We start from the raw sequence: 27,194 nt of genomic DNA on the forward strand, positions 1-27,194 counted from the left end.
TCACTAAATACTTGTGGCAATTCTTGTCAGGAATTTCTTGAACGAGAATATTTATAATATAAATACATATATATATATATATATATATATATATATATATATATATATATATATAATATTAAAAATATTTAAATAAAAATATTTAACTAAAATAGAAATAAAAAATTTTGTTAAATATTCATAAAATATATACTAATTTATTTTAAATTTTTGATTATTATTATTATTATTAATTTTTTATTTTATTTTATTTTATTTTTGTTTATTTTTTTTTTTTTTTTTTTGGTTAAAAACATTTTTATTCAATTATAAAATTAATTTTTTTGATTATGTTATAATTAAAAATATAATAATATATTAAATTGAAATATAATAATACATAATAAACTTAATTAATCCATCCAGTAATTACAATAGTCAATTAGAGCTTTTCCTGCTATAATTAAAATATTATTTAAATGAAATAAATGACTAGTTCAATATAACCAAAAAGAAGTTGGTGAAAAATTTAACAATGAGCAGCAATTTGGCACTTTATCAACTGAATGTTTTAGCCAAAGCATGGAAAAAAAGCAAAGCAGAAAATCAGCTTTGTTAGCCATACGCAGTGTGAGCCGCATGGTGACAATGCCGATTGACTGCGAGCGTAACTGTTGCAGACATTATCTTGGGCCGACATTGACATTTGGTCGCATTCACATTGACTTTGACATTACCCCATAATGTTAGGGCTTCGACCTCAGTAACCCTCAAACCTACAAGGCTCAAGAGCAACCGAGCGACCGACCGCAATCCCGAAGTTCCCATTGATTGCAAAACGTTGTAAGTTTTGTGCAGAAAACTTGTTCCTTGTGGTTTTGTGCGTTGGGGCATATGAGCTGCAGCTTTCAGTTCTCACTGGCAGCGAAGCGAGGATAGCAACTTGAGGATAGAGAATGCGTTGATTTTGATTCGATGCTGTCAATATAATGTGAAAACAATAGGAATCAGGCACAAACGAAACGGGGCGCCAACACCCACACGCTCGCACATTTACCATGTGGCATTCAGGCATTCAGAGTTGGTTGGGTTTAAGCCCCGCCCTCTGTTTCCAGTACATAAACCAAATGGGTCAATTGATTTCTGCTTATTGCATGCTAAGCTGCTATAAGATTTTACGTAGTTCACTTTATTCTCTACTATTTTGTTTCACTCTCTCTCCCTCCGTCTCTCTCTCTCACTCTCTTTTCGTTTTGGCAGCTTGATTGTTCTGCTGCCCTTTGGCTGTGTATTGGAAAATGTTTGCAATTGTTTCCCGTTCTGGTTTCTCGTTTGTTATGTTATGTGTAAGTATTTCCATCAGCTGCAGACGTGAAAAGTTTTTCGGGTTCTCTTCTCTTTTTTTTTTTTTTTCTGCTGCTTTGGTTCGCTAATTTCTTTGGCATTTTTACTTTACGCAAGAATGAAGAAGTTTGCTTAATGGACTTATAAGTCATTTAACTTTATTAATCAGTGCCGCTTGAATGCTGCCGGGGCATAATCAACGGAGCCGGAGCGGGAGCGAGAGCAGAAGCGGGTATTATTTTTCTAGTTTTGAGTTCAAGGCACGATTATGCTTTGAGCAGCAGCAAGCGCAAGAAATCAATGGAAGTTCTTTAATAGGTGCATCACACAATGACTATAGAATAGAGTTTTGATCATATTCAAAAGTCTTATGAATAATTAAAAATATATTTCCAAGAGGTGCTCCACTTCTACACACAAAATATGTAAATCCTAAACTACTTATAAAACCATATTTTTTTTTCTTTACCCTGTGTTTTATGAGACTCTCAGCCTTTTGGCAGAGTTAACTGAGATGGCAACGTTCCAACGTTCCATATATTGGGGCATTTCTTAAATTGCTTCAATTATCAAGGCAACTGCCACAACAGCCCAAACATCAAAAGCAACAAAACAAATTTATGTGTAGCCCACATTTAGGCGACCCGAACGTGAGCCAAGCATACACTGCGCGTCATCAGGTTAGCGCCCCCCTTTACACTCAACCTCAAAGCTAAATAAAATCTAAACCATCAGAGCTACATCTTTGAAATTTTTTTACATTATACTCCATTTATTTCTCTTTAAAATACAAAAAGAATGGCTACTGTAACAATAAGGATTATTTTTAAATAATTTTTTTTGTAAAATGTACAAAAAACATGTAACAAAAACTTGGTCATCAGATTAGCGCCCCCTGCGCTAAATTCAATTTATTTAAGTTAATGACCAAAAATAACACCTGTATTTTAAGCTATTATTATTTTTAAGTAATATTAGTAGTGCGTAGTGCCGTTTTTTGTTTGAAATTACTTCAAAAATTCGATTAGGAATGGAATTATAAAGTTGTTCAATATTATTCAAGGATATGGTTGACCAAGCGTGTTCAGCACCTTCGATTAACTCTGTCTTTATACTATAATGCTTTCCGGACTCATATACTTTCCTGATCAACCATCCCCAGACGTTTCCAATGATATTAAGGTCGAGTGAGTATGGTGGCCACTGCATGAGATCAATTTTTTGGCCCTGAATCCAGGACTTCAGGGATTTGGATTTGGATTTGGAGCATTATCATGCTGGGAAATCTAATGCCGGTTTTCAGACAGGTTATAGAAATGCGGAACAGCAGTTTTAAACACGGTGTTATAGTCCTATGCGTTCATGCGCGATGTAAAAAATTGAAGCTTACAAGCGCTGTAGTAAGATATTGCACCCTACATCAATGCCACACCACCCCCCCGCCGCAACGGCTTGGAAACCGTTCCAAATTATGTTCTTCTATGCGTAGGTCATGGATATAATAAATTTAGCCATCAGTTCCTTCCAAATTCAATTTTTCTCATCAGAAAAGCCAACATGCGCCATTGGATAGACCACGTCATGTTCGCCTGGCCAAATTAATGCGTATTTCTTTTCTCAGCATATCGACTGGTGTCTTTTTTTTTACATACTGTTTCTTTAGGTAATTAACTTTCCTTATTGCTCTTTGGACCGTTGAGAAGCTCGTCTTAACACCGATTTTATCCCTAATCTTGGTGGTCGATTCATGGGAATTCGAAGCTTCCCGAACTAATGCTCTTCTATTTCCTTCTGAAATCGCTTGATTATTGCCGCTTATATAGTTTTTTCCATAGTTTTCCCTATTTGTAAGAAAATTGCCACTTAGTTTTCTGTTTTTTCCTGTTTTTTCAGCAATTTTATGGCTGCATAGTCTAGATTCAAAGTATGCCTCAATCTTTGATTTTCAACCAAAGATAAAACTGTTTCTTTACCCATACTATAAATATATTGAATACTTTGAGCTTCACAAAAAATTTGGTGAGTGTAATTGCTAAAATAAGCAAGATAATTACAATTGCATTTGGGGGCGCTAATCTGATGACGCAAAATAAGTGCACACATTTTTTGCGAAAATAGAAAAGAATAGAAAATAAAACATAACGGGTTTTCACTCGCGCTTTTTTTTGGTATGAGAGACATCTCATATGATGATAATGAAATATAAAAAAAACCAAGAAGTTGCGTGCAATAGGCAAAGAGAAAAACGTAAAAGAAAATGAGTGTAAGGGGGGGCGCTAACCTGATGACGCGCAGTGTATAGGAGACGTGAGAGCTGGCATAGAGTCCCACGGCAGGCTGTCGAAAATAACTCAACTGTCAAAAATTTATGCCAAACACATTCGACCTAAAGCTCTCCAGAGCGTGAAACAGAGAACTGAAACAGTGTGTGAGAGAGCGAGAAAGAGAGAGAGAGAGATGAAGAGAACGGTACTGTGAGTAGAATAGGTAGATGATATGACAGCAAAAGCGTCGCATATTTTCATTAGGCGACATCCATCAAAATTCACGCATGAATATGGACTTTTCATGTCGCTCACACGCAGCGCACGCATTGTCATTTGCCAGCCAAAAAAAAAAAAAAACAAGTAAGAAAGCTCTAGTCGAGACTGCTCGACTACGAGATCCCCTGAACCCTTGGAGTGTTAGCTATTTCAATCATTTTTCGCGTCTTTCACACGCACGTACGCACACACAGGCATACATACACACACACGCATACAGACACAAACGCATACACACACTTACATACACACACACATACACACATACACAAACACATACACACACAAGCACCCACGCATAAACACGCATGGGCTGCAGTGTGCGCTTACTATGAGAACTTAATTGTTTAATAACTTTTTTTATGGACGTACGATCTTCATGAAACTTTCAGATTATGATTATAACATGAATATGCATATAATTGCCAAAGCACAAGTCTCTAGTATTTGAAATACGCGTTTTACAAAAGTGAGGGTGAGGGGGTGAATTTAGAGGTGGGGGGTAAATTTTAACAAAAACCGAAATTGTATAAATTGCATATAAGCATACATTCAAAATTTGGAGACTCTAGCAATAAAGGTGTAGAAGATATAATTTTATAACTGGTTTTCGATAAGGTTTTTCATCGATAAAAAAAGATCGGGATGAGTTATCGAATTTTAATGATAAACTCGATATCCGCGCTGTAATTACGAACATTTTACAAAAAATTTGAAGTCTCTAGCTCTTATATCTTCGGAAATCGACGCGTTCAAACATACGGACAGACGGACAGACGGACAGACGGACAGACAGACAGACGGACAGGGCCAAATCAACTCAGCTCGTCACCCTGATCAAGAATATATATACTTTGTGGGGTCTGCCACGCCTCCTTCTGCCTGTTACATACATTTCAACAAAACCATTATACCCTGATTTCCCATTTTCAATGGGTTCAGGGTATAAAAAATGAAAAGAGAGAAACTCACACCACAGTGGTGCGAGCGAATCAAGTCAATTTCTTTAGTGCTTTAAGTGAAAAACTATGCAACTAAAGTTTATTAGCTCCAAGCACCTGAAAATCCGCCAAAAAGGGAAAGGAAAGTAAAGGAAAGCCAGGCACAACAACAATAATAATAATAACAACAACAACCGCAATAGGCAAAGAGTTTCTGGTCACGTAAGGCTCATAAAGAATGCTTCAATGGCATCATTTGCAGTGCGCTAGCTTTTTGTTTTATTTCGGTTGAGAACTAGGCTACGCTAATAAGTTGCCTCGTTGTTTATCCTTGGCGTGTGGCGAGTGGCGAAAGGCGGCGAATGGCCCAAATGCAGGCCGTAAATCTTAAAAGTTGGCTTTTTAAAGCCGTTGAATATGTAGAAGCTTGTTGCGTTAACCCTTCAATAAGGCGCAGCGCATTCATTTATCATACGTATGTGTGTACGTTGAGTCTGTGTGTGTGTGTGTGTCTGTCTGTGTGTGTGAGCTAGCGCGCGTGCCTCTCTCGGCGCTTCTCAGCGCTTGGCTGCGGCGCAAGGCAACCTTTTTCATTTGTAATAAAATTCATATGACTTTGGCGCATGTTTAACGTAAAACTGCCCCTCGCAACCCAAAACGGCGGGCATCATTAGGCCTGGGCACGCACATTCCCAAGTCAGCTACGTTTTCGGAGACGTACTGCTCCCCATCTCTACCCGCAACCCACTCCACACTTCTCACTTGGTTGTGACAGAAGAGTGAGAGAGAGGGGGAGTGCGGCGGGCGCCACATGCAAAACGCCATGTGTGACATTTTTACTACCAAACATTTGTTAGCGCACCGTCGACCCTCTGTCTCAGCTGCTCTTCTACTCGCTTCGTCTGTCTTTGGGGCAACTCACAGGCAACACGTACCAGGGCACCGTCATTCGCATACTCTGCTTCAGCCTCATCCACATGCCGCAATGTTGTCGTCGTCGTCGCCTGTCGCTGGTCGTTTTTCTGTTGACTTTGCATAATTTTATTGCTTTTCTTTTATTTTTATGCGCTTTTGGCCCGGCTCGATTCGCCTGCTGTTCCACTTTTACAGCCGTCGTTCTCCGCCTGCCCACCACACTCCAGCGTTGGCTTCCCCTCTTACCTCTAGGCGACATTGACATTATAATCAATATTTTTGTTACTTCACTCAAACATTCTGAGGTTCGCTTGTGCTTTGCTGCTGCTCTTTTATTTCTGCTAGCTTTTGCTTATATTTTCTGTTTGTTGTCCCTGCATGTCATCTGGCCCCCTGGATTGTGTATGTGTAGGTATAATTGACTGACCTTTGGGGTCATCTATACGCCAGCATGAATCGTGTAACTCAGCATTGCTCAGTTATACGTTTTATCAGACAATTATATCATAGGCTATGAGAAATGAATTGAGTTGCTTAGCTTTTAATGGTGGACTGCATATTATCTAATACTGCATTTAGATTAGAGAAAGCTTCAGAATAATGAAAATATATTAATGTTAATTGATTTTCTTACCCAATTGTAATAAAGAATAAACTTTTAGTTTAACTTATATATGCCATCTATTTCTTTTTTAAATGAGTAGATTATTGTATGAAAAACAAATATGTTTTCTTTTTAACATAAAATAATATATACCAAAAAAATATTACATTTTTTTTTTATTTATTAAATATATATATTTTTTTTTAATTATATATACGTATTAAATAAAATATCTAAAATATAAATATTTGTTTAATATAATTAACTGCAATTTATATATCTTTTTAAACCTATACTTTATAAAAATTTTATTAATTAAAAGTATATAACAAACTAAAAGTAAATATTTTGATCTTAAATATTTTTATTTATATATATTTTTTGCATTTTTATTTTTTAGATACCACTGTTTTTACTAGTTCTTTAAAAAAAAAAAAAAGAATAAATTTAAATAAACTTCCCCGGCTAGAAAATTCGTTCATATTATTATATGGAAGATCTAATCCAAATTCCGCAATATATGCTTTTCATTATAATAATTACAATGTAGTATCAAAATTATTATTATTATTATTATTATTATTATTATTTTGTTTTTTTTTTTTTTTTTTTGTTTGAAAGCTCATCCATCATGTTAAATCAGCTATTAAAATGCTATATCTTGCTTTCTTTCCAGCAGAGTGAAAAGTTTTTTGGCAAGTTATTAAGCTTGACAATTTGTGGGTTTGTTTTTAGGTTTTTATACACTCGGCTGTCCATTCAATGTTTGTTGGTTTGTTTTGCTTTTGTGGCACATTGTGCAAATGATTTTAGTGGGTCATAAAAATGTTGGTACTTTATTATACAGGCAGGAAGAATATTATGCATTATATATTCATGATCGCAGTGCTTGGGGTCAGCGTTTTTTTTTTTCTGGGGCATTCTAAATAATTACCAGTGTATTTTATTTTTATTAAAGCGCGTTGCGAATTTGTCATGCGGACCGAGAAGATAAATCAGTAAATGGTTTTTGGCCGACATCACAGCAGGCAAATAAATGTCAGCAAAATATAAAGCGGTCATAAGTTGTATCATTATTTTCCATCATTTACATAAGCGCGTGAGTGTGTGTTTCTGTGTGTGTGTGTGTGCGTATTTTAATTTATGTGAGCTGTGTGTTTGCCTTGTTTTTGGCAGAAATGACATAAAGGCATTTAAACACGCCATAAAATAATTCATAATAATTTCCATGTACACAGGATATACAAGTATTCCTCACTTGCCATTTGGATGCCCATCCCATGGCATTCCCTGTCTTTAACTCCATCCCTTGGCTCGTCAATGTAACCGTTTTTATGTGGCAGATTTAAATGCATGTTTCTTGTTTACCATTCTGAGTTAACACAAATAACATGTGTGTGTTTTTGTAGGTGTGTGTGTGTATATTCTTATGACCGTTGATAGCTTTAATAATATTTTACCTAGGGGCAGGGCTGAGCCTAACACGAAGTCATCAAGTTGTCTGACGTAATTACAATCCTTTGTGCCTTTGCATGTAGGTTAAGTGATTGGAGCTGATATCAGTTTTGGGGCACATGTTTACTTCAGTTACGGCTTATATATTCAAAGGAATTACATTTTGCATATTTTTGAATGTAGCATAGGTTTTTGAGATGGGTGGTTATACGATGGGTGAGTATTAAATTAATATTAATACTATTAATATAACATATATCACGAAAGTTTAATTTTACAAGATTTTACAATAGTACAGTGCTTATCATAATTATAGCCCACTTTTAATCCACGTAAACGAATAAGTATTTTAGAAAAACTTGTGTAAAATAAATTGCAAATATATTATAATCTTGTTATACAGATGTTCAAGGGATCGCCATTCTACCTAGAAGACGTTAAAATCAAGAACTACGGACGCCATAAGAGGATTCTACAGTATTATACAAAAATATTTTATTAAGAACTTGGGTTAAAGGCGGAACTTAGATGTCATCCGCATTCTCTTTGTGTAGAAACAAAATTTTTCACCTCAAGTATTTATCTAGAATTCATAATATCTACCTCGCGCTATCTAATTTTCTTGTATTCACAATTTCTCTCTCTCTCTCTTTCTCTACCTCTCTATCAATCTCTCCGTGTCTCTTTAGTTTCTCTCTCTCTATTTCTCTCTCTCTCTCTCTCTCTCTGATTCTTCTCTGTTATTCGCTCTTCCACACCCTTTTCGGCATAGGCTTAAGTTCAGTCAACGTTTTTCCCTAGATATGTCATTTAAGCTCTCTCTATATATATCTCAAGTTGGCTGTCTACCTCACATTGTCCCGTCTCTGTTTTCAATTTCCTCTCAGGCTCTACTTTCTCTCTGTATCTCTGTCTCTCTTAAATAGCTATCTTTTCTATCTCATCTCCATGTCTTCCTGTCTGCATCTCTCACATTTTTTTACCCGCTTTTTCTGCGTTTTCCTATCTCACACACTGTTATCTTCCTATTTCTCTCTCTCTATTCTTCTCATTCCATCTTTCAACTCTTCTCTCATATTCCCTCTCTTTAGCTTTCACTCATTTTTCAATTTTGAATACCTCAGCTGACATTGTACATAAAATAGAAATATTTGAAGTATTTTAATAAATATAAAGTTATATATAGCTTTTGATTATCTTTAAAAAATGAAATTTAAATTGAACTCACCTAGCGTGCTGTGGCCCAACGTTTCCCATGTCATGAGCTGAACTGGCCGTAATTTGAAAGTCCGCTATGGCGCCAGATTCCATGCCCAGAGCCTGTTTGCAGGTGCCTGAAAATTATGATAATTTGGATATCAGTTGGTTGCGGTTGGTAATGGCAACTCCATTAATTTGGACTACTACTCTCTCGCTCTCGCTCTCACTCACTCTCTCTCCCTCTGGGTCTGTCAGTGCCACTCGTTCTACACATGTTAATTAATTATGCGATGCATTTTGGCCTGCAGCGCATTGCATAACGAGCGAGGCTAAAATTTCCACACCAACACGCCCACAAAATCGGGCAACTGACACTTGAAAAATTGCACCCAATTAAAATGAAATATGTGGAAATATTATACAAAATAAGCATATATATATATATATATTAGGATGATGTAGGGGCAAAGCAAAAAGAGAAAAAAGAAAAGCTTAATTCCGAAATCAAATTAAAACAAATCAAAAATTCTATGCCAGGGCATTTCTCACCTGTCAGGCGAACGCATAAATTAATTAAACGCAAAACAAAGCATATCAAATTGGAGCCAGAGAAAAGGAAGATGATACAATCGGCAGACTCAATTTCCATTTGCCATCAATCTGTGAGAATGCATGAAAAGCGCAATTATCATTTGGGCTCCACTTGTCGAATGGAGCAGCAGCACAGTCAGCAGCAGAAGCAGCAGCAGCTGATGCTTCAAATGAAATTCCACTCAAGCGGGCAGCGGCCCCCTTAGAGACCACGAAAGGGTCATGAATAGGTCGTTGAGACGCCGTCATCAGCATCATCATCATCGTGAACATCAACTGTTGTTCTTAGCAGGCAGACAAAAATATCAACAATATTATCATTCAGTGAATAATTAGATGCAATCAGTCAACGCTTAAGCACCATAAGTCAAAGCCAGCCGAGCCAAAGCAGGAAACTAGACAAAGGTCAGCCGTGTATATACCATATTCTTCAAGCACTCAGCCGCTGAGCAGCCACTGAGCTTGCCTGAGCTTGCTCGAGCTCGCCTGCCACTTGACAGCCAGCGCCCTATCTCGCCATCTGCAGTTAGAGATACTATTCTTTTACATTTTGTCGTAGTTTCATTTTACTTGCTCTGCTCTTAGCCTTTCTGCATTCCATTTAAGTCTAGTCTCTTGCTTTCTCACTGGGTGCTGGCAATTTTCAACTGCTCTCAATGGCTGGGCGGTCAGTAAAGTTTATTTGAGTTTATCAAGTCCATAGACTTATAAAAGATTTTTATCTCTGTTCGATTTGAAAGAATTTATTTTTTCTTAAAAAAATTATTATTCTTAAAACTAAGTTTTATAGTTTGAATTTATAAATTCTTTTCTATATCTAGCTGCTGTTAGCTCTATACCAAATTTTTTTTATTTATTCATTTGCTTTTCTTTTTTTTTTTTTTCCTTAACTTAACTTTATAATTTGCATTTGTAAATTCTTATATATATCTAGCTGCTGTTAACTACTAGAACTAGAACTAGAGTAGTGAATAATAAAATCATAGAAAGTCTTTCTTGAGTCTTTTACATATATTTCTATGAAAAAGTTTTCTTGCAAATATCTTAACTTTAACTACAGTTTGTTATTGAATATTTGTTTATGATGCCTCCGGTCAATGGTATATTACAAATTATTATTATAGCAGCAATTATAGCAGCCAACATTGCAGACAAGTCAACGTAAGTTCGTACTGTCCTGGTATATTGTTTGGGTTTTACTTCATGTCTCTAAACTGAATCCAATCTATATATAAAGATTTTGTTATTCAGTCATATATGTGTATATAATATATATATTAAAATATTTTTTGAGCCTGAATAACCAAAACTTTTCTAAGTTGAGGCCTATATTTAATTATTGAAATATTTTGTATTTCATTAAAATTTTGTTGCCCAGCTTGAGTAATCAAAGAATTCTGCTCGTCTTATTCTTAATTTTATTTTTGAATCCCCCCACGTCTTCATGAAAGACTTGAATTTAGAGCTCATTGGTCATTTAGTTTCAAGGCTAAGTAGAAAAAAGCGACGTGAGATCTAAGTGTTCTTGGATTATCTAAATGCCTTTAATACTTGTTGAACTATTTTAGGAATATATCGTAAGATACTTGAAAATCATACATACATATAAAGATATATACATATACGAGTCAAAAGATATAACCATTTACTCATATATGGGTACATATGTAACTGCCAAAATCTTTAGTTTTGAATAAAATAATACCCCAACTTTATCTAAAATAATTTATTTCATTCATTTCCATTCAATTAATTATAATTTTAGTTTCTATTAAAGTGATTATTAACAAATATTTTAGTATAATTATATTCCTCTTTAAATTCAGCCAAAGTAGCCTTAGGCACCTAATTTTATATTTACGCATGCATATGCTAATAATAATTGTTAGTAAATTAATTACCATATTAATATCGACTAAATTTTCAAGCTAAGCAAATATTTGATTTCGTAACGAAAAACTGGTATTGTCAGAATATTTTCATATTGCTTTTAAGCTTGTAATTAAACTTTTTTTGCTTTTGGCTGCCCCTCAAACGCTAATTTGTTCAATTTCCATAAACTTTTCAAACTTCCCGCCGCAGAGTGCTTATATGCCCGCTGGTTCTTGAGCATTATCTTTACTCGTAGCCCATCAGTGCACTAAAAATTCATTTAGCCAAAACACAATTGCTTAATTATCTACAGACAGCAAAACTTTTGCCAGTGCGCCCTGTAAATTGTTGTAATCATTCAAGTCAAGAGGCAACGCCAGAAACTTACAGTTGTTAATATTTACATTACGCCCTGACATATTGCTGCTCATAAATTATTTTTAATTATTGAAAAAAAAAAAAAAAAAAAAATGAAATGAGCTGCGTAAAAACTATGAGAGCTAGGAGAACTCTTTTTCTCCGTCTGATCGATGGGCGCAGCGCAGTTCTCTATGTGTGGGTAATCAATTATGACAGCATAGCTTCCGTCGCTCCACCTCGGTGATTGGGGGGTAATGCTGTTTGTGTGGAAACTATGCCAAATCAATGGCAAGCATTTCATTTACTGCATAAACAATGCATTCTCGCCCCTATTGAGGCTTGCCCCAATGAATTCAGCGAGTAGATGAGCTGCGCCCCTCACTCCGTGCCCCGCACCACTCCTTGTATTGTATGTATGTGAAAACTATTTTGCAAAACTCTGACGGCAAAATGCAAAACTACAAAGTGAAAAGTAAACAACGCACGGCACAAACAGCAGTTGTTGTTGTTGTTGTTGCTGTTGTTGTTGTTACTGCTGCTGCTAAAGTTTTGCACAAAATAAATTGCACAAAATTTAATTAACTGCACTTGAGTGCGTGGCTGGGTATGTCCGCTGCAGTGCGTCCAAGCAAGCTGGCATACGCCAGCTCTCAGCTGTGTGTGTGTGTGTGTGTCTGTGTGTTTGTATTTTTGCGATAATCATAATTCAAAGTTCTTTGGGCCCGGGCGTAAAACAACACAAACAAACACCGCGCAACTTTATGAAATTGGAAATTGCACAAATTTCACAGTTCAATGCAAGTCAAAGCAAGTAGCAAGTCGTTAACAGCACCATAAAGGGGAAGCTCAGCGAGGGATTGAGTGGGGGCGTGGCGAAGGCGCAGGCGGCGGCGGCTACGGCTGCGGCTATAAGATTGGCTGGCTGGATCGCTAAATCGCTTTTCGGCAGGCATAATTCATTGCAAATTGTAAGCAAACATTTCAGATACAAGTGAGCGCATTAGAGAGAGAAAGGCAATATTAATGGATAGAGAGAAGGAGAGAGAGAGAGAGAGGGAGAGAGAGAGAGAAAGAGAGCGAGAGCTTGACAGAGTGAAGAATGAATGAGCGTTATCGAAGACTTTATTAGTATAGATTCCAGGCAGTTCGCTTTTAGAATGCATTCCCAGAATTATTATTATGAAAATTCTTATTGATATATTTAAGGCATTATCCCTTTGTTGCTATAATAATTATGGGCATTTTGATGTACGTTGAAAATCTGAAATATTATTTGAAATTTACGAAAAATCGAGAGAAAACGTTTTTATTAAAGCCTATGAAATAATTCCCGAATTATTTAAGGTACCTCGTTAGAACACTTTATATATATAGAAATATATTATATGTATATATTTAAAATATTTGCATATATTTTTGTCATGTGAAAAATTATATTGATGAAAATATTTTTTAAAATAGATTTCAATAATATTAAGATATTCAAAATTATTAATTTTTGTTTTAAATATTTTTAAAATTCCCTAAATCATTTAATTAATTATTTCTTTAAATTTTATTTTTTTAAATTCATATTCAAGCAATATACAAAGTTGATCATAGGTAAAATCTAACAATATATTTTAAAAGTTAGCTTAGGAGTTTGACAAACTAAATTTGCTTGGTATCAAATTTATATTTTATCATATTGCTCGCATATCTTTATTTTCCGCATTACATTAAATAGAGTATTTAATAGTCGACTGTGCTTGTCGTCTGAGCACATCTCTTTGTTTGATGTGTAGGTTGCCGACTCAAAAGCTAGCAAGAAAGTTTTTGCAACGGGGGCGGCAGCAGTGGCAAGAGCTGGGAAAACTGCGAGCAAACAGCACAGAAACCGCGCGAGAAACGCGTTCGCGTTTCGCGTTCAATGACGCGTATCTGTGTGCTGGCGCTCATAAACAACAAAAGCAACAAGGCGTGCTTTATGAGCAGTGAATCTCCGGCCCCAAACACAGAACTTTGTTTTTGTTTTTGTTTTTGTTTTATTTTATTTTATTCTGTTTCTCGTCCATGGTTCGTTAGGGCTGAAAGTGAGCGAGAGATTCGTGTAAAGCAATTTACGCACGCATTTTAATTGGATTTCAATAAGCAAATGTATCTGACGATGGATGCAAGAGCGAACAAAAGGCTCGGCGCGAATGCAGTGCGCTGATTAATTATTAAGTAGCCAGCGCAAACAAACAGAAACGAGCTGTGGAAATGGCCGTGGACGTGACAAACATCTAGCACGCAACATTAAACAACAGCAACAACAACAGCAACGGCAACAGCAAAATACAGACAACATGTTAAACATAGATATGGCTATAAATTAACATAATTTATAAGCAAAGTATCTTAAATGCATGTCACCACATTTCCAACATTCACTTTTACGCTCTATCGCAGCGTACATAAATCCCCCCCGAAAAAAATGAAAAAAATACAAGAAATAAGAAAAATTATAGTATAAGAAAAACATGTTCCATGTCGCGTTGCCTTGTCTCCTAATCGTCGCCAAGTTATCAGCGCGCGCGTTTGCACAGCCTTTTAATTTATCGAGTGACCATGCAAAATCTGTTCCCAGTTGTGGGTGAGCCGTGAAACTCTGGCCAAGTTTGGGCTGAGGTCTGGACCTGCGCCCATGGCTTGGGCCCATGGCTTGCCTCAGACTCTGTTGAGTTCGGGCGCTAGGCAATTAATTGTTATTTAATTTTTTCCACACACACACACACACACAGTGCAGCCTGTCCGTTCAATTCGGTTTGGTTTGGTTCGGTTCGGTTCTTATCGCGGCTCAGCCATCAGCTCAACCATGCAGCTGCAGGTCTGCAACCTGGAAGCAACATTTGGGCCTGTGAAATGTGTCCGCCAGACGCTGTCAAAATATATATACGTCGTTGCTTATCGTTGCTATATCTAAATCGTTAAAATGAAATGTATCTCAAGAGGCTGTCATGTTTTTGTTTTTTTTTCATGGTACACAGTAGCCTAGTAACTAACTAACTTAGCGCTTGCACTTAGCTATTATGAGAAGTAACTCATTTGCCTGCCAATGCAACAACTTACAACATGCAACATGCAACGCGCAACGTGCATGTTTTCCGACAATTTTTTAATATGTTTAGCTCTAATGGCAATAATTGAAAGCCTTATCGAAAACATTCGAGCTATTTATGAAAGCAATTTGAATATAAATACAAGATATTTACAAGAAAATTCCTTTAATTATGTGTTATTGTTTTCGAAACAATATGTAGTTGGAGCTTATTAAATTAAGTAAGCATATTATAATATTAAATGACTTGGAAGAAGCTATTATACTGTTGCTAAATTGGCAATACTTATGTTAATAGTTAGCAATTATATTTGAAGTACTTTTAATAGGATCAATGCTATTTATATTTATCATTTATGCTTGGATACAGGCTTGCCTGCTTGTTGAATTTATACTGTCTTAGGCTCCTTGCACATATGTCTGCTTGCACACTCTATTTAAGTATGCTATAATAAGCTTTGCACTTAAGCAGTTCAATGAGAAGTTTCCAGGATTTATTGAATCATGCTTATTATTTTCATGAGCCTTTATTACATTACATTACAAAATGCAGTAGATATATCAGGATAACTATCAATCAAACCGCTCTACTCTCTTTGAAGACGTATTATTTAATTTTCACTTTGCTGTCATTCCGTATACTCACTCAGATGCATATCTAAAAGCTACATATATAGCCCCTATGCTAGCTAAAGACTTAAAGCATGTAATATACATATATACCATTGTCAAAGCGGGTCAGCTCGTAAATTTTTTCTCTCTCCGCTATTCAGCTTATTCTATAAACGAGTCAACAACATCTATTATTCTAAATAAGAAACAAATATATATCTTCAAAAATTGCAGTGCAAAGGTTTATTGAACTTCAATGTGTTAACTAAATATCACTACTACTATATACACTGTTCTTTAGGTATGTAGCTAGAAGAAGTTTAACTACAACTAACACGTTTTGCCTCTGAATTATTGTGATATTTTATAATGAAAATATATTATATATTTTAATTTACAAATAATTAAATATTTATTTTGAAAATATTTCTTTTTATATTTTTATATATATTTAATATAATTTATATTTAATATTAATAATGTAATAACTCAAGCTTTTTAATCCATAATCGTTTAGTTTTCAGCACAAAAAAAAAATGTGTCCTATATTAATACAATATGTATTTTATTTATTTCAGCAATGTGAAGAAATCACAGCTTTTACTTAAAAGAAAATTTCAATTGGTAAATCACTCATATAAATATTAGTTCAAAAATAATATAAAAACTTTAAATTCAATTCAAATATAAATTTTAAATCATATTTTATACAACAATAATCAAAGAAAGCGAACTATTTCATGAAGAATTTTACTTATAATACAAACGTAATTTGTTCATATTTATTTTCATAAATATTTTACTTATAATACAAATGCATTTTAATAATATTTATTTTTATATAATTATCTAAAAAAAAAAAATAATAATAAAAAAAAATAAAAATATCTTTTTAATTAAATTCATGACAATTAAATTAATTTTACATTTAAATGTTAAAGAAGAAGACTTTCATAATTATTTTATTTTGTAATGTCCCCACTTAAACTCATTTGAAATTCATTAAATATAAGTTTAATATCAAAAATCTACAAGTTATTAGCACTTAATTATAGACCGCATATGCATTCGCTCTTCTCTATCTCTGGCATCTATTTTCACTACAATTTCCGCCTGCAAAGCCCCTCAAGTGCGACGCATTTTGGCCTGGAGTCAACAGCGACTCTTGCACTGCCCCCGCCCACTCCTCCGCCTTCAGCATAGTTGCAGTTTAGTGTTGCATTTAGTTTAGATTGCCACCGGTTGTGTTGGCTGTTCGGTGGCAACATTTAACATGCATAATTTTTTTTGCTGCTGCTGCTGTCGCTGCCTTCGAGCTGGCGGCCAGTGGGGCAAATTACATGGATTTCAGAATTTGCCGCTTGGCGTTTAGTTTATCGCGTTTGGCCACTGTTTTAGGCCATCGTATCGTATCGTTTCGTATCATATCGCCACTAGAGATGCCAAGCGACAACCGACAACCGACAACTGACAACATCTAAAACCAATTCATATCAGGTTTTTGCTGCTGCTGCTGTTGCTGCACGTGAGTGAGTGAGTGTGTGTGTGTGTGTGTATGTTGAAAGTGGTTTTTAGAGATTCCGCTGCAGCAGCGTGTGTGGGATTTTGCTGAGTGTGGCTGCTACTATAAGTTGTCCGATCTAAGGCTAGAAAGTAAAAGTGCCTGGGTGTACATTGTATATTGTCTATATTGTGTAAATGGCCATTTGGGGCTGGCCAAGCAATTAATTCGGAAATTGCTTTTGTGGAGCTTCAAGCAAACGTTGGCGTTTCTCAGTGCACCCAAATTGTTAGCCCCATGAGTGAGATATTTGACGGCAAAGTGTGCCAGTGTGTGTGTGTGGGTTATGATTGAGCAAAGTCATTGAAATGACAGTGGGTTAACAGATTTTGCCAAGTGTCTCGAGCAACGTGTATTAACTTGTTCATTGAGATTTTAGATGAAAGAAGGCAATGGAACTTAATTAAATAAAATGAAAGTGTAAAAAAATATATAAATTTGTTAAGCTAAAAATATCTTAAATATAATAATGCCAAAAAATAATTAAATAAATTTGTATATAAATAAATTAACAAAAATTAAAAGTTAAAAATCGAAACTCTAGAAAATCAAACACATAATAAATTTTGTATTTTTTTTTTGTTTAGCTCTGCCAGTTAGTCCTTAAAAATGAATTCAATCAAATGTCAATGTGTGAAAATTTTAAATATTTTAAGAAAAATACATATATTTATTGCAGTTATAATCTTTTAATAAATCAATATGGGCATAACAGAACAAATTAAAGAAAGAATACAAATATATATAATATATTTTAATTATCTTTTCTACTTGTTTCTATATTGATTTCCTTTTAAAATAATTTTATAAAGAAACTCAAAAAATAAAATTTTGTATACTTGAAAATTTTTTAAAACTTGACCCTTGATTGTTTGAATTTTCGTTTTATTGAATTCGATATCAGAAATACCCATAAAGTTTTTGTTAAACATTTCTAAACTATGCTGATACTTGCATGCCTTAAATAATTTAAATCTCGAACTGATTTTGTTAACTGTCATGCATATATCATTGAGGCGGATCAAGAGCTATATAGCCACATCCTTTTGCGACAGAACATTCAATTTCCAATGCCAGTAAAGAGAAGCATTTATAAAGCAGCAGCAGCAGCAACACTTTAAATATTTTAATTTAAATATATGTATATAAAGACAGAGACAAAGACAGACAGAGAGCGAAGTAGTTTATGTGCTGTGGTCATTTTTTATTTGGTTGCCGCGAAGCAATTTGAGCAACATTTCAACGCGCCTACGGTTAAATGAAATATGTCGGACATGCAGATATTTACGCATTTAAATAAATGCTGCAGATACAAACATACAGACGCAGCCAAGTGATTCGGAATCGAGCAAAGCAAACCGAACGACTGACTGACCGAATAACCAAACCAACGACTACATGATTTTCATTCAGCTTCATTCATTTCCTGCTACCGAACTGGCCTGGTTTATACACTATGCTTTTCAAGGTGCTTTAGCTATGTGGATAAAGAAAAAATATGTAGAGTAAGTATAATCTGAGAGAGGAAACTTGATTGAATTTTTATTAATTTCATTTTAAAATGTTAAGTGAATGCTTTAAAATAAAATTTCGATATATATATATATACTTGAAATGTAGAGTATAAAATTCCAAGAAAATACCATATAAATAAATAAGTGTAAAGGCCAATGGGATACATATTCAAACAAAATGAATTGATTAAACTCTTTGAGTTACTTGAAGTTAAGATTTGATACAACAGAAAATGTATTAAGTTATTTGTACAGCCTCTATTCAAGTTATTAGCCCTAAATAAAACAAATATTATTGTAAACAAGTGGTAAAGTGGATTTGTTGAGCAAATGAAGAATTATTTTTAAAAATATGTCATCAAATTGCGAGAAGAAAAATAAATCACCCTTATGCATTCAAAGATGATTTTCAGTAAAATATTTTTGCCAATTATGTGAGTTGAGCAAAATTGTTCAAGCAATAAATAAAAGAAATTTATATTTCTTAATTGCCCCAAGATATTGTAGAAGAGTTATTTATATGTATTTATTAATTTTATATATTGATGGAATATATTTATTGAAAGTCTTTTAGTTAGCATAAAAAATCATTTGAGTACAATAAAAAAAATAAAATAAAATAAAATAAAAAATACAATTGATTTTCAAATTAAACTAAAACGAAAACAGAAATTGGTTATTTGCTAAATTATTTAAATGAAATATATAAAAAAGAAATAAAATGAAAAATAAAGAAATGTAAATTATAGGCTTATAGAATTATGGAAAATAAATTGGGATCTTATAGACCTCAATAGCTACAATATTTATGACAAAAGGATTAAGGATTAATTTTGCAGCTATGCAAATTTGAAGAGTAAATTGACGTTTTGAGTTGCAAGTTTTCAAGTGTATATTAAGTTCGATGATCCTTAATTGGTTATATCTTTGGCTTTGGCAAACAAGTTGGACGCTAACGAGCCAAAGGCCCACAACAAGATAATTTGTTATGCTCGGCAGACGAATGGCACAGAAAGCTGCAGAGTCGCAGTGGTAACAATAACAGTCAGCTGAAAGACGAATAGGATGAACTAAGAGGGGAAGGGGCTAAGAAACAATGCCAGCTGGCTGGCTGGCTGATGGACGCGACCACACACACGTGAGCACTGGGAGCCAGCGCCACGACGGAGCCAATCAGCAATGGTAATGAGCAGCGTTCAAGTTGAAGACGAAGGTAGGTAGGCGGGCGGTCGGTCGGGCAGGTGGGAAATCAGCCCCAGTCAGGCAGAGTCATCTATCAAAAGCACCGCTGCGGCTTCGATTTGCTCGGACCCACTCAGCACCTAGATAAATATGTGTGCGTACATCTATATATATATATATGTGTATACCTAAATATATATATATATATAGTTGTAGCTGTATATGCGGGTATACCTGCCATTGCCCTAGCTAACCAGCTACCCATCATTTTTGCAGCGCCTTGAGCCTAGCCTTAAGCTAGGCCCAGGCTCATGTTTATTAATGACGACGTCGTCGTCGTCAGCGTCAGCGCATCCTGGCGCTTTGCGTAAATTTCTGTAATTGGTTGTGGTTGAGTGCGTGCCGAGCAGTGAGCAGCGGGTACTGCACCCCGTTCACCCTCTGCTTAACAGTTATTAGTTACGGTTTGCGCTATTGGGAAGCACTTGAGCTTCAGAATGTTTAGATGCTGTCTTGTTCTCGTTCGCCCCTCTGTCTCTTTGCGGTTGATTGATTTCCATGTTGATTGCTGCAATGCAAATGCAAATTATGTGGACTGTGGCCAAAGGTGCCTGCCCCCGCGCCCCACCACAGTCTAAGAGTATTTAGTGCAATGCCAAAATGCCGTTGCATAGCATGCACTCAACTTGAACGAGGGTTGACCAAAGAATAGGGTAGCAATGTGGTATCGTACTTGGCCAAATGTGTATTCAAGCATTACAAAACGTGTGTACATGTTACCATTTCATCAGTCAATACATTTCTATTTTTATATTTATGTAAATGCATATGAAAATATATATAACAATATGTATTTGTTGAAATTTTAGACTATTCAACAAATTTGGGTTTTCAACTCGCTTTGTTACATATGCACAAAATATTTTCCATAATATTGCGTTGTACCTTTTTTTTATTAATATATGTATATCGAACAAGTTTTTCATTTCTTTTGCTGCTGCTGCTGTTGTGTATTTGATCGAAATAAAAATGCATAAATTTCATGTCATGGGAACTGAACAGAAGGCATGTTTGTAACTAACTAGTTGATAGGGGGGCCTGGAGTCTAGGGTTTGGGCTATCTGAATTGGTCGAAAACGGTTAAATTGTGTATCAATGTGGAAGTTTCGTGTTGCATATATTGAAAATTGTGCATTTCTGATGAATATTTAATAAAAGAAATGCAAAATGAATCGTTTTAGATTTCCTAAAAAATGAACAAATTTTTATATTGATGTCGTTTTTTATTTATTTACGATATGATATGGTGCTGGAGTACAAAGGAAAAAATTATAAAATTAATTCGACACTGAATTTATTACACTTTTAATAACTCTGATGGATTTTGTTATTTGATGTAAACGTAGTAAATTTGATTAAAAGAAATAGCGCAGTTATTTATAATATATGAATATTCAGCTACAGAAATGATACTTAGATTTATGAGAGCTGTACTTGAAACCATATTATTTATTATACATTTTTGTAAGCTAAGCAATCTTAGAAGCTCTGATTAGCTTAGCTGCTGCAAGAGTTTTAGTGAAATTTCCTTTTCAATGTAGACCTAAAATTAATCCTCTGTATGTACAAATTTATTTTACTTTATCTATAAAGGGTCTCTGAAAAAATACATACATTTAAATACTAAACAGTATATGAAAATATGTGTTGGCACACCGAAACAACTGTCTACGTATTTTTTCTATATATGTCCTCTAAGTATTTCTTCCAAGTATTTTCTCTAAGCATTTCCTCTAAGTATTTCCTTTAAGTATTTCTTGTAAGTATTTCCTATAAGTATTTCCGCCAAGTAGTTCTTCTAAATATTTCCTCTATCTATTCCCTCTAAGTATTCTCTTCTATGTATTTCTTCTATTTAGGTAATTCCTATCAGTATTTCTTATCACTATTTCCTATCAGTATTTCCTCTAAGTCTTTCATGCTTAGCTGAACGATCACACACTTCACATCACCTTATTGCACTGCACGACTGACCTCCACCAAGTCTGGGCGACTGAAGAAATCCTTCAGCTGCTGCCCTTTATATAGAGGAACTTTCTCTCAAAACCCAAGTTGCGCTCAAATGTTGAGCCAATAGGAACTCTCCTCTCTGCCTTAAGAATTCTAGTACTGCTGCATACATATAGACTACTTCAATGATCTTCTATAGTTCTTATTACTTAGCTTTTCTTGGGCGGGCACACAGAGAGAGGATAGAGAGGCAGACTTTGAGATAGATGGAGAGACAGAAGAAAATGCTAGATAATAATAATAAACATAATAATTCTCGATTTGATAAATCTTTTCGAAGAGTATAAACTCTTCACTCTTTGTAGAGTTGTAAATATAAATCTAGTTTTCTGAAGGCGAAAATATTTTTGTTAGCTTCATAAGGATATTAAACTTATTTAAATAAAATAAAAAATCGAATAATTGAATTTACGAGTATTTATTCCAAATAAAATTGAAGCTTTCATTATCTTTTGTTTTTTGTTATCTCTCAATTCTTTAGACTGGCAGACTTCATTCTCATTCTCACTTAAGACTCCAGATTAGAAGTAATAGAAGTTAAGCTATACTTTAAACCTCGCCAGGTCAATTGTTATTCTGCTGCACGCTTCTTCTCATTCATTTACTTACCAATTTCCAATGAGGCCACGCCCACAGCCGCCGAGCTGGCTGGATTGCCAACAGCTGTTGTTGCTGTTGCCGCCTCGACAGCAGTGCGAGTGCCACTGGAGCCGCTCAATAAAATCAAAGTCAATGCCAGCCAGCATAAAGTTTTATTGTTATTAACAACGCCATGACGCTGAATGGGGCAATAACTTTTTAAATAATTTGTTGCAAAATGCCAGCAGCTGCACCCGGGGCGTGGACCATGTTGCACGGGCCAACAACAATCAATAGACAAATGTCGAGGCGAATTCAATTTCGGTAATTTTATCGCAGGCATTTTGATTAGATTTTCTTTGTTTTCCTCTATCCTCGGTTGGCTTCGTTTATTTGAGTTGATTTTCACACGTTGCAAGTGCGGCGCATTGCATGCTGCAAGAGAAGATAAATGTTGATAAATGTTTTAAGAAATATGTCGCATAATTGTTGAGGACATTTTTAAAATTTTGCAACTTAATTGGCGTCGCTTTAAGAATGTCAGACAAGAAGTCAGGCAGTTGATTTTTTTTTTTTTTTTTTTTTTTTTTTTTTTTTTTTTTTGTATTCCTTCTATGGCATCCTCTGCGCCCTCTAAATACATCATTGTCAGCAAATTAATGTGACGTGACCTTGCAAACTGTCGCGTTTGTGTCACATGACAGGCAAGTCATGTGGCAGTTGTTGTTGGCAACATTCGCTGCCAACGTTGCGCAGTTCCTCGGCACGATTTCCACAGCTCCTCTGTGCAAGTTAAATTTATGTAAAATGTCAGACACACACAAGCACACACACACAAACACACAAGCTCTCTAAAACCCCTCTCAACTCAACTCAGCCGACATGCCAAAACGTGTCAAAATACAAAAATATAAACAGCGCGAAAAACTGTACGAAAAACTGTTTTGTTGTTCTCCGGCTAGGGATGCGCGGTGCGGCCTACTGTCTGATGTTTGCCCTTTAGGCAGCCGGAAATGCGACAGAAACAACAACAACAGCAAAACAAAACCCCCTCCCAAAAAAAAAAAAAAAAAAGACTAAGGACTGTGCCAAGTTTTAAGCAGCCAAAATTAAAGTTGGCAAAGACCTTACACGCGATAGTCAGATTTATGGCAGACACTGTAACTGTTGACACCAAGAGAAACCAGTGAAAGTTGCTTTAAGCAAAGGTCACAGTGTCTTGTTATAAAAGCTAAATCAAAAGTTTGTGGTTACAGAGACCTAAAGGAGGCTATAAAAAATCGCCTCTGCTATTTTCGCGAACTGAATTTGTTGCTTAATATCTTAAAAATGAAGTTTAACATGATATATAATATATATATAAAAAAAAAAAATTATATATAACATAATATAATAAATATTATACATTAAATATATACCAAAAAAAAAAAAAAAAAAATACACTTTTAATTAAATAAATGAATTAAACTATATAGATATAAAAAAAAATAAATAAATAAATAAAATCTTCACCTGATATATAATCATTTTAAGAAAAATAAAAATACTGAATAACATAAAAAGTAATAATTATAATGTATAAATAGTCAAATATATAAATTAAATGTAACCAATAAAATAGCAAAATATGGAAGCTAGATATTACCTGAGCTTGCTTGATTCACGTTCTACCTATCTCTTCCCCTTCCTCTCTCTCTCTTTCTTTCTCACGAAGTAGACTTCTATTCGAAATAATCTAAGATTAGATCTAACGAAATCTAAAATAAAATATTTATATTTACAGTAAAACTTCTGGCACTTTACAAGAAATATATAGATATATATCATAAACTCCTGCCGAAGTATTCACACATTCATACAATCTATTCTATATTCATATCATCTGAATCTCTATTTAAAGCGCTTTTATATTTCTCCAGCCTGATAGTTGCCATATTCTGCATAATATGCAAAGTCGCTCCGAAAGTGTCTCGAAAAAGATCAAAAGCGAGAAATACACAAAGAAATTTTCGCAGGCAAGCGGCAAATGCCGACGCGCATTCACTCAAGCAATTAATAAAATGTAAAAGAAAGAAAAGAAAAGCAAAGCTAAGGAAACAAAAAAAAAAATGAAAAAAAAAAAAAATGATGGAAAATGAAAAGAAAAATCAAATAAAGAAGCAAACTAAACGACAAACGTTGAGGCCGTTTTGCGGCTGTGGCTTGGGATCTGTTATGGTAACTGGAACTGTAAGAGAGGGACTGAAATAGCAAGTAGCGAAGGAGTGAGAGAGAGATGGGTAGATAGGGAGAGGGAGATGCAGAAGGAGGCCAAACTGGCGCCCACACTTCCTTTCATATGCGAAATGAAAAATTTTACGCCAACTTGACAGTGGAAGTGGCAGCAAAGTTGCAAATGTGCCTTGTTGTTGTCGCACTCGTTATTGTTGTTGTTGCTGTTGCTGTTGCTGTTGTTGTCGGCGGCATAGTCCCAAATAAAAGGCATAAAATTTGCCAGCCGCCACTTGAACACAGAGAGTCGCATAGTTTTTATGGCCATGGGTCGGCCTTTTAATGCGCTCCATGTTCGCAGTAGTTGCAATTGCAATGGAACGGCAGCTGGTCGCAGCGCTTAGCCTGAAGAGAGAGTGGAAGAGCGAGAGACGGAGAGTGGAAGAGACTGACAGAGGGGCAGCTGTTGGAGAGCAACTGGGGAACCGCTATTGGATTGTGTTGGTTATCTGACTGTGGGCACTACTGGCACTGGCACCGTTTTCTTCGGTAGCCAGCAGTCAAATGCAAATTTTTTATGTGACGAAAGCAAAAAACAGATGCGTGAAAAGCGACGTCGCTTTTCGTCGATGTGACGCGAACGAACCAACAACTACTCTGGCGAGGGAGTGGCGGCTGGCTGGCCGGAGAGGTGTGTGCAGCAGGCGGGCAGACATTGGGTCAGACGAACGTGCAGATCACAGAGGTCGTTGCGCGTAGCACTGGTAGCCATATGAATGGCAAAGTGAACTGAGTGAGCTGACAGTTCCATTGAGTTCGGTGTGATGATGTGTGACGGATCGGCAAGGGGGACGAGCTGCATCTGCGTTAAGATATGTGAAATGCGTTAAAGTCGGAGATGAGTTATGGATCACTTAAAGCAATTTAATTATAGTCACATATTAGTTTTATCGCTGCAAGATCTGAGATCGCTTTGGCTGCAAGATGCACATAAATTAGAGAGATGAACAAACTCATAAAAAAAAAGGAGTAAATCAAGATGCATTTTATTTAATTTATGCAGAACGCAGTTCACATATGAAGGATGTAAATGTGTTCTTATATATAAATATTGTTTTCTGAATTTTATTTATATTTTTGTAATCCAATGACTAGCATATTTTCTTTTACTATTCCCGCTAGGCTGACTGATAGTTCAAAAAAGCTTATTAAGCAAATTAAATATTTGCAAATATGCAATATGCACATTTTTTAAAGAAGTCTTCAAAACATATATATAAAAAAAAAAAAAAAAAAAAAAAAAAAAAATTTTAAAAGAAAAATAAAAGATGAAAAACAAAAAACAAAGAAATAAACTAATTTATGATGATTAATAAATAATATTAAAATAAAAAATTAAAATGTTTAAAAAATTACATCAAAATAAACTGAAACAATTACATAAAAAATAAATTAACAATGTTTTAATAGTAATAAAAATATATTCTGTGCATAACTTAATTTACAAATTACGAATACATTAAAAGATGTATATATTTTTAAAGCATTCTAATGAGTAACATAACGTCGTATACAAGAACAATGACAGCTCCCCCTAGGCCGACCATTATTTTAATATAAACTGCAATAGTTCAGTAAGTTATGCAACAAATGCTACCCGAATACTTTACAATATTCAGCATGGCAGTTTGGTTAGTATAACAACAGTAGCAGAGCTGCCGCATAACCCACAGCCCAGAGCAGCAGAACTGCAGCCTAACCACTGCACCACTGCACCACCTCACCAGCAACTGTGTCTAGATCCAGCAGCCTCTGCGCTGATAACGCGCACCATTAACACCCGCAAACAATAACCAAGTCGAAAATTAATTGAAGCCCGAGCCGCAGACGGTTCCTGGCAGGCGTTGGACCGCAAGTTACCCAGTCTCCCAGTCTTCCTAGTTCCCCCCTCCGGCTCCGCCAATTCAGCCAGCTGCTCCACCTCGAATACTCTCCCCTCGCTTGCAATGCCAGACAGACATTGCAGACGCCCTGGCATGTCATTCATTTAGTTTTCTATGCCTGGTCTACAGTCCGTCGTGCCCCTCTGCTCCCAACCACCCAACCACCCAATCGGCATTCAGCTTGCCTGCCTGACTGCCTGACTGGCTGACTGGCTGGGGTGGTGTTCGTTGAAGTACCGTTGCCTGCGGCCTGGCCATATTATTTTCGCACTCACCAAACGGCCGGCCGACTGCCGCCAACTGAGTCACTAAAAAGCGGCATTTTATTTGCACTCCAAGACGCGAAACTGTGCGCCAAAAATTATTACGCGCCCAACAGCCAGCAGCAGCAGCAGGAGCAGCAGCAGCAGGAGCGGCGGCCCCACGATGCAATCCAAATTGCTGTTGCTATTGCTATTGCTGTTGTTGTTGTTGTTGCTTTCTTTTTGCTGCTGTTGTGAGTGTAGCCTGGCATTTAATTGCCACATGCAACACATGTTGACGACGCCAACGCGAAAAAAAAAAGAAAAATATATAAAAGGACAGCCTGGAAAATTAATAGAAAAATATTTTTTAACCATTTTTAATTTGGGCTTTGTG

At 35.6% G+C, this 27,194-nt stretch overlaps 2 protein-coding genes across 4 annotated transcripts in view; one reads left to right on the top strand and one right to left on the bottom strand.

Annotated features, from left to right (window-relative positions):
* Positions 1 to 27,194, top strand: part of LOC149269917 (uncharacterized) — a 155,283-nt gene that overhangs the window by 113,472 nt on the left and 14,617 nt on the right. The gene's annotated exons all lie outside the window — the stretch shown is intronic.
* Ddr (discoidin domain-containing receptor 2) overlaps positions 1 to 27,194 on the bottom strand; it is a 177,832-nt gene that overhangs the window by 110,004 nt on the left and 40,634 nt on the right. For 2 of the 3 annotated variants that reach the window (XM_089465370.1, XM_089465368.1), the window contains exons 2-3: positions 22,432 to 22,836; positions 9,010 to 9,115 (exon numbers count right to left, since the gene is read on the bottom strand). In XM_089465370.1, coding sequence (XP_089321496.1) covers positions 9,010 to 9,115; positions 22,432 to 22,744 — 419 coding nt within the window. In that variant the 5' untranslated portion in view covers positions 22,745 to 22,836. Of the gene's footprint in view, positions 1 to 9,009; positions 9,116 to 22,431; positions 22,837 to 24,046; positions 24,123 to 24,182; positions 24,474 to 27,194 lie in introns of those variants that run through there. The other variant, XM_089465369.1, reaches the window with a different exon arrangement.

Source organism: Drosophila arizonae, chromosome 3, assembly GCF_054131065.1.
Source record: "Drosophila arizonae isolate 15081-1271.41 chromosome 3, UAZ_ARI_1.0, whole genome shotgun sequence".
NCBI lineage: Eukaryota > Metazoa > Arthropoda > Insecta > Diptera > Drosophilidae > Drosophila > Drosophila arizonae.